Source organism: Ovis canadensis, chromosome 3, assembly GCF_042477335.2.
Source record: "Ovis canadensis isolate MfBH-ARS-UI-01 breed Bighorn chromosome 3, ARS-UI_OviCan_v2, whole genome shotgun sequence".
In the NCBI taxonomy this organism is placed as follows: Eukaryota; Metazoa; Chordata; class Mammalia; order Artiodactyla; family Bovidae; genus Ovis; species Ovis canadensis.
The window spans coordinates 193,838,492-193,853,514 of record NC_091247.1 but is presented as its reverse complement, the minus strand read 5'-3'; the positions used below and the strand labels follow the sequence as shown (position 1 = coordinate 193,853,514).

Genomic DNA, 15,023 nt, shown 5'->3' with positions numbered 1-15,023 from the left:
CAGAGGTGATTTTGTGATTGGAAATGGGCAACTGCAATTTATATGACTGCTAACCTACATTATTTCATAAACTGGTACAGTAGGAGAGAGCCCTTGAAGTGAAATGACATCAAGGGAAAATTGGCTGTCTTTTTATCATCTTCCATTTTCTCCTTCTTAAAATAATCAACATCAAATATTGATAATTTTGCATTTCACCTGTAGGAGTTCTAAGCTAAGAATTTTTATGATTGCATTTAGAAGAAGAGTTTTAAGTAAGCCTTTTGTCTCTAATGATTTTATGAGGTTTTTCCTTTTTTTCCTTAGGGTCATGTAAAATTATCTGATTTTGGTTTGTGCACGGGATTAAAGAAGGCTCATAGGACTGAATTCTACAGAAATCTTACCCACAATCCACCAAGTGACTTCTGTAAGTTGGATTTTTTTTTTTTCGAGTTAAAGTAGTCCAGCTGGTTTAATCCAGGACTGTTGAGAACTGAAGCTTCTCTCCTTCTCCTCAACCCTTAAACTGGTGTGTTTTCAATGCATGTATGTGAATTTGTTTTTTAGTAAGTTTCTCCCTCATAATTACAATTCTGTCTCATTGAAATTAGCATTCCAGAACATGAACTCAAAGAGGAAAGCAGAAACGTGGAAGAAGAATAGGAGACAACTGGTAAGTAGCCACATTTGGAAGAAAGAATTTTGGGCCCTGGCTCTAAAATCTCATTTGGTATTTGTTTTATTATTTAGAGCTTCACAATAATTAGTTCTTACTTCCTAGCAGTGATAGAGCTTGTTCTGAGATCGTATAGTAAGTAAGTAAGTTAAGTCGCTCAGTCGTGTCCGACTCTTTGCGACCCCATGGACTGTAGCCCACCAGGCTCCTCCCTCCATGGGATTTTTCAGGCAAGAGTACTGGAGTGGGTTGCCATTTCCTTCTCCAGGGGATCTTCCCAACCCAGGGATCGAACCCGGGTCTCCTGCATTCCAGGCAGACGCTTTAACCTCTGAGCCACCAGGAAAGCCCTCTGAGATCGTATAGTTTTCTTAATTTTTCTGTAACATTTCCATTACTATAACGGAAAATGCCACTTTTATATTTTATGATTTCACTTCAGAGTATTTTATCAAGCATATCTCTGATTATGTATTTGTCTGTTTACCAGAACTAGCACTTTCTATGAAACTCACCGAGATGAGTTGTGTGAGCGTGCTAAGTCACTTCAGTCTTGTCTGGCTCTGTGCGACCATGTAGACTGTATGTAGCCTGCCAGGCTGCTCTGTCCATGGGACTCTCCAGTACTGGAGTGGGTTGCCATACCCTCCTCCAGGGGATCTTCCCAACCCAGGGGTCGAACCTGTGTCTTTTCTGTCTACTTGCATTGGCAGGCGGGTTTCTTTATTTCTAGCACTGCCTGAGAGATGAGTGTAAATTGAGGTAAATGCTGAGTGATATTCATGTTTCTATTTTCCCTACCTGTCCTGATACAACAAATATCAGTCAGCATAAGTAAGGTTATTGTGTTTCTAAGAACTTTATAGACAAAGTAAACATAAAGTTTGTTGTCGTGTTAACAGTGTTGCAATAAAATAGAGTTGAAAAGCAGACTTTACCGCAAATAAACGTAATGACTCCTTTAATGCCCAACAGCACTGTCGGTTTTTAACCCTACAAGCTTTCTCTTCCATTACTTGGCAAATATTAGAATCATTTGTCCCTTTTCCTCTTTCCTTTTATCCTGTGAACATTGTCAAGGTTATGAATGTGCCTTTTGACTTTAATTTCCTAACTTCTTATACAATGCCTGGTACATACCGACAGATATCTATAAATATTTGTTAAATTCTGCCAAGTGATGAAGGGAAACTCACTCAGCAGTCCTTCAGGAAGGTAAACAGACTGAAAGGCAAGAGTCTGGTACCCTCTCAAAGCAGATAAAATGACCTTTGCATCATTGAGCTCATTCTCTCATTAGTCCAAGTAAACTGTTTCTGCCTGTAAAACACTTTGGTGTTTTAAAGTTTTCAAAAATATTTTTTAAATGTTTTGAGCTATGCATTAATGACAGAATATTATTTCTGCTTTTAAGTGTGTTACTTTTAGATCAGATTTTATGATTGAGGAAAGAATTGCAGTATTTCCTGCTTTTAAAGGGAAATATGAATACCGCCTAAAACTATGGTGGAGATTTTGTACCCCCTAATTACAGAGTATTCACAATCATTACTCATGTGCAGGTTTTACTATTCTTGTGACTATCATCATGACTCACATCAGTATTTTCCAGTGATGAAACAGACTGGACCTTGGTGTTTGGGGCAGGAAATTCCTTTAGAGACTATATCCCCTGCCACTAAATGCCAATCATGTCCTTCCCCAGATATAGAAATGTCAAAATCTGCTGCTACACATTTTCAAATGGCCCCTAGAGTACTACCTGTAATAGAAAATTGCTGCCTTAAAGAAAGTTTTTTGTAAGATTTTATATGAATTAAGAATGAAAAACTGCATTGCTTTCTAATAGATAAGCAGTACCCTGGAAATGAGTTTATAACGAAAATAACTGATCTTTATATGGGACGCTGTGGTTTACAGACACATTCCTTTGCTTGTTTCATCCTCATACCTACTCTGTGAGGGCAGGAATTATTAGTCCAGTTTTATGTAAGCAGAAGTTGAAGCTCAAAAAGGCTGAATAACTTGCCTGAGAGCAAGTATAGAGTGGAGAAGCCAGGCCGACTGAACACACCCTTTTTATTCTTTTTTGGAATGGATTTAGGACTGAATACATAAATAACTTAGTTGAGCTCTTTAAGAACAGAAATCATGTCTTAACATGTTATCTGACTCCATGCCTTTCACTAAGCCTTATACATGATAAACATGCAAAACACATACTAGATTCAAAATTAGCTTCTGTATATTTTAGTTTTTCTAGTAGTGAGCCATACTCAGATCTTTCAAAAAAAAAAAAAATATATATATATATTGAGGACACTGGTTTGACAAGCTGTTCCTTTGCAGGCATATTCAACAGTTGGGACACCAGATTACATTGCTCCAGAAGTATTCATGCAGACTGGTTACAACAAATTGTGTGACTGGTGGTCTTTGGGAGTAATTATGTACGAAATGCTAATAGGTATGTTTTATTATTCATTTATGTACATTCCATGTAAATCAGAGCACCACTGATTGAACATACTGTAGATATTATGGGCTAAAATATCTGAACTCTTTAAGCTGATTTCTGACATCCCCCAATGTTAAATACACAATGATAAATACCAGTGAGCTCTCTAGGGATCCTGTGTCAGGAAGGAGGCATTTAACCAGAATTCCCAGGTATCTAAATTGTATCTGCGTGACCTTTTAGGTGAAAGAGGGGCAATGCTTTAAATCCTTTATTTTGTTGACTTTATAAGCCATTTTATTGTAAATGGATGAATGGTGGTGTTTTTTTTATTGTTAAGTAGAGTGCTCAGTGCTATTTTGTTTTTTTGTGACATGTAGGTAGTAGGTGCAGCAAATTTGACCATAAAGGCTAATGAAACCTTATTTCCTGTGATACTTAGGATATCCACCTTTCTGCTCTGAAACACCTCAAGAAACATACAGGAAAGTGATGAACTGGAAAGAAACTCTGGTATTTCCTCCAGAGGTGCCTATATCTGAGAAAGCCAAGGACTTAATTCTTAGGTTAGTAGGTAAATCTCTTAAAGAGGTTATGGTATCTTAAGGCCTCACAGGGACCTAAAAGATTAAATTGCCTATTTCAGTTTTGTGGGAGGAAAAAGACTATCACTGATCTATACAGTCAAAGGACTCGGTAAAGAAAAGGCATTTTGGTTTTTTCTAATGCAGATTCTTAAAAGGTAATATTCAGGGGAAAAAAAAAAGAGTTAAGAAGAGGGAAGAAGTCTTATTTCAGAGGTCATTCCTGTTGGATTACAATGACTTTATCCCCTAAAGAGAAAGGGAAAATAAGTTCTCAGTAGCAGTTCATATCACAAAATCTGTGTAAGAAAAACACCAACAGTATATTAATGCATATATATGAAATTTAGAAAGATAGTAATGATGACCCTATATGCGAGACACAGATAAAAGAACACAGATGTAAAGAACAGACTTTTGGACTCAGTGGGAGAAGGTGAGGGTGGGATGATTTGAGAGAATAGCATTGAAACACGTATATTATCGTATGTGAAACAGATCACCAGTCCAGGTTCGATGCATGAGACAGGGTGCTCAGGGCTGGTGCACTGGGATGACCCTGAGGAATGGGATGTAGAGGGAGGTGGGAGGGGGGTTCAGGATAGGGAACACATGTACACCCGTGGCTAATTCATGTGAATGTATGGCAAAAGCCACCACAATACTGTAAAGTAATTAGCCCCCAATTAAAAAAGAAGTCTATGTATGAAACCTTTTCTAAGCAAAAGATTCCATTCTTTTTCTCAACTAAGATGAAGTGTTTAGGTTCTATTGTGGATTCCTAGAAGGAATATGAATTGGGACAGTGTGGGAACAGCCAGTTGGTAGCATCCTATTAAAAAAAAATGTTCAAACTGTCTTTGACCTTTGACCTAGCAATTCTACTTCTAGGAATTTTGTATATGCAGATAATCAGATGTGTATAAAGATTTAGGGTATATTATGTTATCTAGATAGTGTTTTTAGTAATGAAAAATTAAAAATCATCTAAATGTCTGGCAATGGTGGACTAGCTAAATAAATTGTAGTGTTTCCATGTGTAAACTTTAGGAAAAAAATGTATAGAAAAATACTTAAATGACTTTGGGAAATGTTCTCAGTATATTAAGTGAAAAAAAATAATAATGGAAACTCCTTATCAACACCATATTTTTGAAATTATAGTAAAAGACTGGAAGAATGTGGCCTCAAACTGTTTACAATAGTTACATATGAATAGTGAAGTTACAGGTGATTTCTATTTTTCCTCACATTTCTCACAATACAGTTAACTTCAGTAAACAGAAAAAAAGATGAAGTGTTTGAAATAACGCAGAGTACTTGAGATGTAGTCTGCATATTATAATTTCTCTGTTTCCATTTTCTAGGTTTTGTATTGATTCTGAAAATAGAATTGGGAATAGTGGAGTAGAAGAAATAAAAAGTCATCCTTTTTTTGAAGGTGTCGACTGGGGGCACATCAGGTATGTTTACAGGCTTAGAGTGGGATAAGGCTGTGTGAGTGAAAACTTTCTACTAGATTTGGTGATTAATTTATCTCTGATTCTGATAGATTAAATACAAGAGGTAACATTGTGGTCATGTGATAAGTTAGTGTTTTCTGGATTATATAAATGAGTGAGACTGTAGTGGCTATAGATAAATGACTCATTTTATGTAACATCCACTTTAAGAAACAAACACATACTGTGCCCCTGTTGAGATTTTGATATGCAAAGTTACATGATGAAGGCTGTTAGCACAACAAAGATGTAATTACATTTGACACTGTATAACTGTTTTTGTCCTCTCGTATTCTATACTGTGTCTCCTTTATTAGTTTTGAAGAATATACAGTCCCTCTTATAAACACTGTGAAAGTGAAAGTCGCTCAGTCGTGTCCAACTCTTTGCAAACCCATGTACTATACAGTCCATGGAATTCTCCAGGCCAGAATACTGGAGTGGGTAACCTTTCCCTTCTCCAGGATATCTTCCCAACCCAGGGATCGAACCCAGGTCTCCCGCATTGTGAGAGAAGTTAAATAATGCAGGTAACTTCTAAGAACTGGCTTAGAGTTGTTTGTTGTGAGCATTGGCCTTTATTCGTTTTGTGGCCATACTGTCTTCAGCAGTTCTGGTCTCTCCCCCACACAGCAACAGTTCAGAAAAAAATCTGATTGTGCCATTTCCTTCCTTCTCTTTGTACTTAGAGAGTGATTCTAAGGGTCCTTCCCTGCTTTTCAGGATCTTGGGATATGATTCTTGCATCATCTGTAGAAGCTGCATCTTGTGTGGTTCCTGCCCCATTCCTCCCACCCTAGGGCATTGTCATTTGCTCTTCATTCTGATGAAAATGCTCTTCACCTCTCTGGCCTCCCTACCCTCAGTCCTGCCTTGCCTAGGCTCGCCAGCCCCCCTTTCCACTTAAGACAACTAAGTGTCCCCTCACGGGAGCCCCTACAATGTGCTAGACACTCTTCCTGATTCTGCAGTAGGTATATTTGGGGGGACTGTTAACTGTATGTCCAGCACTGTTGTAAGTACTTTATGTACACTGCTCATCTTATCCTCATAATAAGCCTTGTACAATTGGTATTATTATTATCCCCATTTTACAGATGAGAAAACTAAGTCACAGAGAAGTAATTTGCCTTACTAGTGCCTCACCTAGTAAGTGATCTGGCTGGAACTGAACCCAGGCGGTGTGATTCTAGAGTCCTGACTGTAAACTGCTGTGCTGCATTTTACTGTCCATGTGCCATCTCATTGAGCAGAACTGTCACATGATTCCCCCTTGTCACAGCTGAAAGAACGCTTACAGACTACCAGTCCAGTCTCCTGGTTTTATATGCGGAAAGAGTCACAATGTCTAAGGTCATTAGGGCACCAGAGTTTATATTTTTTTTACACTAAACTAATATAAATTTATTAAGTTAGTACATTAAGTGTAAATAGGTTAGAATAATTCTGGGGGAAATATAAATGTGTTTTTACACAATTTTGTACACTTATCACCTAATAGATCAATAAGTACTTGCTGAAAAAATAGAAGCAATAAAAATTGATGAATTTCCTAAACTAGTTTTAGCATGATAAAAAAAAAAACATTTTCGTGACTTATTATTTTTTTAACCTAATGCCCCCAGTTCCCTTAAAATTTATATGACTGAGAAGTTTTTGGGTTCAGATTTCATCACAAACATGTAGTCCCTTCACCGTTTGAGCCTCTTATTTTCCCAAATGACTTGACTTATGAAGTGGTAGATCTTCTACTAGAAGAATTCTATTCCTAAATTAATTAGGTTGGATTCTGATCCCAACAATGTTTAGGGTACTTTATAGAATGATTAAATTTTTTAAATAAAATTCTCTGTTCTCCTTTCCCTTTCATTAACTATTGTTTTTCCTCTTTAAAAAAAGAAACAGCATGGAAAAAGTCTTGGTATAAAGAAATAAAAATTCCAAGTAAATGATAATGTTTTAATAAGAAAATTCTACTCAGCTATGAAATCCACTTAACTTCAGAAATTTCAAATCCATAATAAATTTCCTTGGCTCTTCTAATATCTATAGAACAGCATGTAGAATTTGCAAGTAGAATTAAGCTTTGGAAAACTGAATTCAAGAAAACTTAACCATGGTTACTCAATACTATTTTACAGGGAAAGGCCAGCAGCAATCCCTATAGAAATCAAAAGCATTGACGATACATCAAATTTCGATGACTTTCCTGAATCTGATATTTTACAACCAGGTAAGACAGTCTCACAGTTAACCACATTTAAAAGTCTATGAAAGTGATAACATATTTCATTAATGAAATTCCTTTGGTCTTGGTTAATTTTTCTATCTTTCCAGTGCCAAACACCACGGAACCGGACTACAAATCCAAAGACTGGGTTTTTCTCAATTATACCTATAAAAGGTTTGAAGGGTTGACTCAGCGTGGCTCTATCCCCACCTACATGAAGGCTGGGAAATTATGAACGAAGATCACGTTGACTCACAACCAAGAGAACTCAGGTAGCCGCATCACCAGGCTTGCTTGGCGTAGGTAACAATACACTGTAATACTCCTGACGACGGTGGTGCTTCTGACTACAAGAGGAAATTCTACAGGATTAGGATTTCGAAGACTACTACAGGAATTGGTTGGCAGTGCCAGCTGGCTTTTTTCTTTTTTTAATATTATTTTTGGTAACTTTATTATATGAAGGTACTGGAATAAAAGAAATGTACATCCCTTTCTAACTGCACTGCCTACACGCATATTAAGGTCCATTCCGCCTGTGTGTGCCGTGGCTTTGTACTGTAACACCTCTAATCAATTCAGGAGAAACACATATCATTTAAAGCAACATAGGCTAACCTGTAGGTAACACTGCAGTATTGGCTGTTTTACTGCACACCTTATGGGTCTAGATAATCAATAAAAGCCATCTTCCATAGCTGGTATTAGAACACTTGCCCTATTGGTTTGGACATCTATAGAATATATATGAAGACAATTTCTGGAATGGTTTTAAGGCATTTTAAAAAGGAAATACACTGGGTTATTTAAAAAATAAAGTTTACCATCATGTTATTACACAAACTCCACAGTAGGGAGTAACAAGTTTTGAATAAGGAGGAAGTTGAACAGCTTCACTCAAGCACTCCACTAATATATTTACTTTGCATTCAGAAATACTGATGACCTTTATACATGTATTCTGTATACTCATAGGGAGATGTACTGTATCATATAAAATGTAAAGTTGCTTTTCTTGTGACAAGAGGACTTCTTTTTTAATAAGAGGACATGGCATTATTTTAATTTGATTATGGTGAGTTGAATTGAAATGACCTTGAAGGCTGCTTGTAGAACTACTAGTGTATTTTTATTAAACTATTTTTTTAAACGTCAAACTTCTGATCATGTAAATGAACTTGTAGAGAACAAAGAGCTATTTACTTTGGTTTTCTAGAAAGTTGTTACATATCATGGCTGGTTAACTTTTATTTGTTTTGATGAAAAATTTTCCTTTGATAGTACTTGTATTATTGTGCCATTATTTTCTTATACTCCAAATGTACCAAAGATCCTGAACAGAGTGGATGTTCACAGCTATGGGGGATTTTACTGTCCTGCGGGAATGCTGTCTTCAGATCTTTGATGGAGGCTAGCTCATTCAAGGGCACTACTGTTCATGTTTAGCTCCATCACTGTGGTTACTGTAAATGAAATTAAGGAAATAAATGCAGGCCAGGGGTCTTGTGATTAGAGGATGGGGGAGGTGATGTCAGCAGCAAATTCTTTGGATATTCCCCCAAGAATGTGATAGTCTTTTCCAGCTCAACATTTTCTTTTAAAAATGACTCTCTGAGATTTTGGCTTCATCAGTAATAGTGGAGGAGTATTAATTTATCAAAGAATGGCCTAATGTTTGTCTTAACTGTTAACTAGTGGAATTTCTTTTTTAGATAACAGTTATTACTGTTACGAATGATCTGTGATCAGAATCTAAAACGATAATTTATTTGTATAGATGTTCTTCTAGTGGGGAAGAATTGCATAGGACCATTTTGCAGAATTACAAAAGCTTTTATAAATGTTCCTGCTTGCTAGGGAGCTCCATGGTGTTTCAGTAAGGCCATTCTGTGCTTTTTTTCTTCCTGCCCTGTTCTCCCCTTCCCTTTCTTCCCTTTCCTTCCTTTCCCTCCCCCCACCTTCCTTCCTTCCTTCCTCCCCTTTCCCTCCTAGTATTTATTTGATACTTAGTATGCGTTCACCTAATAGTTCATCTCCATTTTTCTTATCTGGAACATGTGACCAAGTATTTAGGAGAGAGAACTATTAAAATTTGGGGGTTATCTCCTTTTGCCTAGCTCTGGTTTTTCTAATTACAACTGCCTCTAATTTTAAAAGCTCTCTAACTTACATTTAGTTTTACGAGATTTTTCTCATTCCCCCCTTCCCCACTGTTTTTTTCAAAAAGGATGTTTTGCTAGTGTGAATGGGTAAGATACAAGGGAATTGCAACATACTCTGGTTCTACTATGGTAACTATTCTAGTATTGAAAAATTTCACTAATTCAAGGGAGAGAGAGAGATTGATACAAAGCAGCTGAATTACTAAGTTTACCTTTTAACTGAATAGGAATAGAGCATTTTAGGTTCCATTTCTTTCATTCTTATTAATAGGAAGAACTTGGGGATAGTTATGGTTTCTTGGCAGCAGAAGGGCAGTTATGAAAAGTTTACCTTGTTAAGATACTCATTTTTCCCTGGAGTTGAGTGATTCATAATCTTTGGGGTTTCCTCCTCATCAAAAGCATTTCTTAAGTGCCTATCTAAAAGCAATTAAAGACTGTGTCTGCCCTTTGGAAGCTAAGAATTTGATTCATAAAGCAAATTAGATAACTTGCAAAGTACCCTTGAGCTTGAATTTTCTCTATTATATACTTCCCATATTTCAGGTGAACCATTTAATTTAAATGACAAAACCCTATCTAATCAACAGAGCATAATGACATTTTCTTTAAATTAGACTATTTTGAATTAAAGAGTTTTGTTATAAACTGTGTGTTTTTGGTTTTTCTAAGTATATAGAAAGCTTGTATAATTCAGATTTGTTGATTTCCTGATTTAATGTAGACTTTGACTTTTTTAATTAAAAAACCTTTGTATTAAAGCAAGTTATGTTTTTTTTCTTTTATGCTTTTCATATTAACATGGCTTTAAATGTTTAAATTTATTGAAGCATAATGCTATCTGAGAATAGGAAATTTCTTATCAGCCTTTACTGAATGGAATATATATCTGATTTAATAAGCTATTAGTTGAATGGAAAATAACAAGTATGGAATATTCAAAACTGGTTGCTTAGGGTTAAGATAGGGTTTCATTTATTTCTGTGATAATATACTTTTCTGTTTTTTAAAACACCTGTTATCTTTGTGTAGATCTGTAAATCTTACAATATTTTTAAGTACATTTATTGTTGGTGTTTTATTGTAGAAAACCTTTAGACAATCAACCCAGCAGTATCTACTGGTAGGAGAAACAGCTATCCATCTATCAATGATCTACAAAGAAATGGATTGAAATTTTAATCAATAGAGAGGTCCCTGCCTACAAAACACATTCTATTCTCTCTTTGAATTGCTAAGAGTCAGAACATTCAAAATAACTATTTTGCTACAACCATGAATATTTCCCCTTGTCTTTATTTAAATTTTGTTTTCTCTGTAGAAGTGCACTTATCTCTGGAACATTTTAATGAAGCAAACACTTGGAACAAATATAAATACAATACACTTAGGACTATTAGAGATATTTTAAATTTTTATGAAAAAATGAGAGTAATATTGCTACTTTAAAACGGATTGAAGTAATAAAAATAGATGTTAGTTATTTTTAAAGCAATATAAATTATTCAGCAGTTGTCTGAAAAATAATCACCAGGCTACTGAGTTCTGTGTTCAGTTACTGAGTTTCAAAGAAATGTTTTGGTGGCATCATGCACTTTTCACTGAAGGTAAGAAAAGAATAAAGATTATGTTTACAATATTTTTGTTGGTGAGGTTTTTTGGTTATATTTTTGAATTTTGACATAGATGTTACCCAAATCTCAAGAAAGCCTGCTTTGTAAATGGATCCAACTTTTACCCTTAGAGATCACATCAAGAACAACATATTGGATAAATATTTTAAGTTTCAATTGTCTTATGTTTAAACACTCAAGATAGTTGTATAGGTTTATATGCAGCTACTCCACTAATCAATTAGCAGGTAGAAATGAAAATATGCCTCAAAATAGCAATGGAAACTAGGGATATAAGTGCCCTGGGTACCCAGGTACTGCTTCATCTGTCCCATTGGAGACACCGATCATTGATCACGAGACTGTTTCTGCCAGTCTCAGAGAGAGCCAGTCAGAATCCTGTTCATCCTAGCTGTGCTTCCAACTGTTCCCTGACTGACATAATTTTAGTAATGCTGTTGTTAAGACAAAATGGTGAAAACACTGACTATCAAAATTTGGAATTCAGAGCAAACTTTGATATTCTACATTGATCTTTCAAAAGCATGTTGTTAAAAGAACTTACATTGCTTTACAAAAGGCTTTCACTTAGCTTACTGATTTTGGTTTTTACTACTACTCTGTGAAATAAGCATAATTACTAATATTTTACAGATGATGAACATGAATCTGAGTGTGAATTACCCAAACTCAGGTAATAGATTGCTCTTGAACCAAGTCTGGGGCTCCTTCCACTCCCCAGATCACAGAGCACACTTCCTTGACAAATTATCTGATATGCTTCTAGACCTCAGAAAAACACATGGGAAGCCAGTGAACAAGTTGGTATTTTGGGTGCTTTTGACTGCAAGTATAAGATGCAAGTAAAAATGCAAAAATAAGGAAAATGAGTATCTTGTGTAAAACTAAGACACAAGATAGGGACCTTCCAGAGTAAATTTAGCCTCTCAAAAATGTCTTTAAGAACAGAGATTCTTTCTAGTTTTCTACATTGTCGTCAACCGAGTGTTGGATGTCCTTAGCCTTGTTTTCTCAGAGGGCTGGATGGCTACAGGGACTCTAAGCATCAAATTGTCATAAAAGTTTTTAAAAAGATTGTTCATCCTCTTTTTAAGAGTAAGGAAAATCTTTTCCAGAAGCATTCTAAGCAAGGAACCCTGCCCCCCAACCCCACTTTGTTGGCCTTGATTATGCCATCCATCCATTCCTACAATAGTACCTGGTCTGTTGATTGATTTAAACTAAGCAGGCTTCACATCCTTGGTACAGAGTGAGGCTCCCCTAAAGCACATGGCCACCTGACACCAGAACCAAATTGGAGTTAACCCCCAAGATAATCAAAAGGGTGCCACACTGGTTTATACCAATGGTTCTTACTGAAGCCACTGCACTTGGGTTTTGTTACTGATTCTGCCATTGCCTACATATGAACTGAAGGGCTGGTCCATTAACACCTTTTCTGACCCGTGTGAAATAGGAGTACTGAGGACCACTGTGCCAGACCATAGCTCAGCTACTGGGAGCCTAGGTTGCTTGTCCTTCAGAGAAGCAGGAGTAGGGGTGGGTCTCTGGACATCATACAAACAGTGGATGTTTGGTCCAGTGACCAGGGCTTGGTCTTTTTAGTGCTACTGCCAAGGCTTCCAGCTGCCTTTCGTCTCACGGGTCCATCTCCCACAAAGTTGTTATACCAGTCACAGGGATCCTCATCTACTTACTTCCTCTCAAGATCCAGGCAACAGTGGGCCTGATGACTGGCCTCATCACTAGTGCCTCAACTGCTTTGTCTAACTTGAGAAGATAGGCTTTGATTAGTAGAAATCAAAACATTTCTCAGGAGGTTGTGCTAAAAACCATTACAAAGTTATTACTGTTCATTCTAAAGCATTCCTTAGCAAATCCTTAAATGTTGAGATGACTTATAAGTCTCTGCCAAATGGAGAAATACATAACAGGAAAGGGAGATTGTCCTTTGCCTTTCCTGTCCTCTTAGGTAAGTTAATCATGGACAGAACTTGAAAACTCCTCTAGTATGGTTCTATATAGTAGAGGACTGAGGAGGGTCTAGGGTACCATAGATATAAGACTGTCCAAAACCTCCAAAAATAAAAATTACTTCAGCTTTTGACACTTACATATACAAATACATAATCTCTAAGGAAAAAAGAAGCAATAGCTCCGTATATAAAGAGATGTCTGTAAACTATTCCCTCTTGTTCTAAGTTTTGTTCTCCCTGTATTTTTCTTGAGATTTTAGTTTATTGCTACTTCTGTCCTCTGGCTTATAGAAACACACACACACAAGTTATCCTTTGCAACAACCTAGGCTTAAGAAAATTCATTTTTGGCTAGTTGAAGCAATATTCCCTGAAGTAGAGTACTTGGAGCAACTATTTCAGACTCAACTAGGATACTTATTTGAATAAAGATTTAGGGTGTCTCACCCCAGATTTACTAAAGCAGAGTTTCAGGGGGTGGGTCTGAACTTCTGCACAGTCTCAATTCAACTTGGGAAACTACTGAGCTAAAGGAAAAAGGACACTGGTTGGACTTTTCTAAAATGAAATAATACCTGCCTTACTGATTGTTATGAAAACATCTATATAAAGTAATGGATGTCCAGTTGGTGATGTACGGCAGTCAGTGCTTGTCACCATGCCTGGCACAGTGTAGACACTCTACAAGCATTTGTGAACAAATGAATAACTGCATTTTGTGAACAGCCCTACTCCCCCTCTAAGGCCAATCTCAAAATGTTTTCATGTTTAATAAATACATAACTCCAAAAGCATTGAAACGAACTATAGCCTTTGCTAAAGTTGTTATTTTCCAGGGAAATAATGTAAGAGGGTTTGCATTACACAGTGAATCTTCCTAAATACCCTTCAAAAATACTCTCAAATTTCCACTCCCGGTGGCAGCTGCCACCACCACTTCTGCTCTTTCTCATGAGTATGCTGCTGCTGCTAAGTCGCTTCAGTCATGTCCAACTCTGTGAGACCCCATAGACGGCAGCCCACCAGGCTCCCCCATCCCTGAGATTCTCCAGGCAAGAATGCTGGAGTGGGTTGCCATTGCCTTCTCCAATGTATGTAAGTGAAAAGTGAAAGTGAAGTCGCTCAGTCGTGTCTGACCCTCAGCGACCCCATGGACTGCAGCCTTCCAGGCTCTTCCATCCATGGGATTTTCCAGGCAAGAGTACTGGAGTGGGGTGCCATTGCCTTCTCCTCTCATGAGTATACCCTCCTGCAATTACCTTCTCTGCGTCTCACCTCCATGGGCTAAGCTCAAGCTGCTTTCTCCCTTTCCAGAAGCCCATTAGAGGCATGTCAGTCCCTCAAAAAACATTTGTGCCCCCCTGTTACTCCTAACTGCATTTCCACTCATCAACCTGCTCAGCAAATCCAAGAACCTTCCCCAGTATTCAACCTCCATGGAATGTCAGGGGTGGAGGAGTGACGGGGAAGAAAGAGAAGTTTTAAATATTAATAATTTAATTATTTCCTCAGTCACTTAGGAGCTCATTAATGGGTAGTTTTTTATTCTTATATGTCACTGGAGATGGGGGTCTTCAATTTAACTATACTCTGAAACAGGTGATTTTGTTGTTGTTGTTGTTCTGGACCAACTGAAATATATATGTGAACTTAAAGGGTCCTCCAAACAAAATTGCACTGTTACAACCCCAGCAGGAGGTTGACAAGAATAGGAATTTATAGTGTGCTAGGCAATGGTTCTTAATGTCAGTCTTGTTCTTGCTTGAGTATTTGGCAGTGAAGAAAATTAATGAACAAACTGAATTCCCCCTAAGATTAG

At 37.1% G+C, this 15,023-nt stretch overlaps 1 protein-coding gene and 1 non-coding gene across 7 annotated transcripts in view; one reads left to right on the top strand and one right to left on the bottom strand.

Moving 5' to 3' along the window:
- STK38L (serine/threonine kinase 38 like) overlaps positions 1-10,657 on the top strand; it is an 82,031-nt gene extending 71,374 nt beyond the window's left edge. For all 6 annotated transcript variants that reach the window (XM_069585512.1, XM_069585507.1, XM_069585508.1 and 3 more), the window contains 7 exons: positions 307-409; positions 594-655; positions 3,008-3,125; positions 3,559-3,682; positions 5,068-5,163; positions 7,344-7,435; positions 7,540-10,657. In XM_069585512.1, coding sequence (XP_069441613.1) covers positions 307-409; positions 594-655; positions 3,008-3,125; positions 3,559-3,682; positions 5,068-5,163; positions 7,344-7,435; positions 7,540-7,667 — 723 coding nt within the window. In that variant the 3' untranslated portion in view covers positions 7,668-10,657. The remainder of the gene's footprint in view (positions 1-306; positions 410-593; positions 656-3,007; positions 3,126-3,558; positions 3,683-5,067; positions 5,164-7,343; positions 7,436-7,539) is intronic.
- Positions 932-1,004, bottom strand: TRNAS-GGA (transfer RNA serine (anticodon GGA)). Its single transcript has one exon. It is a non-coding gene; the product is annotated as a tRNA-Ser (tRNA).
- Positions 10,658-15,023: the final 4,366 nt, after the last annotated feature.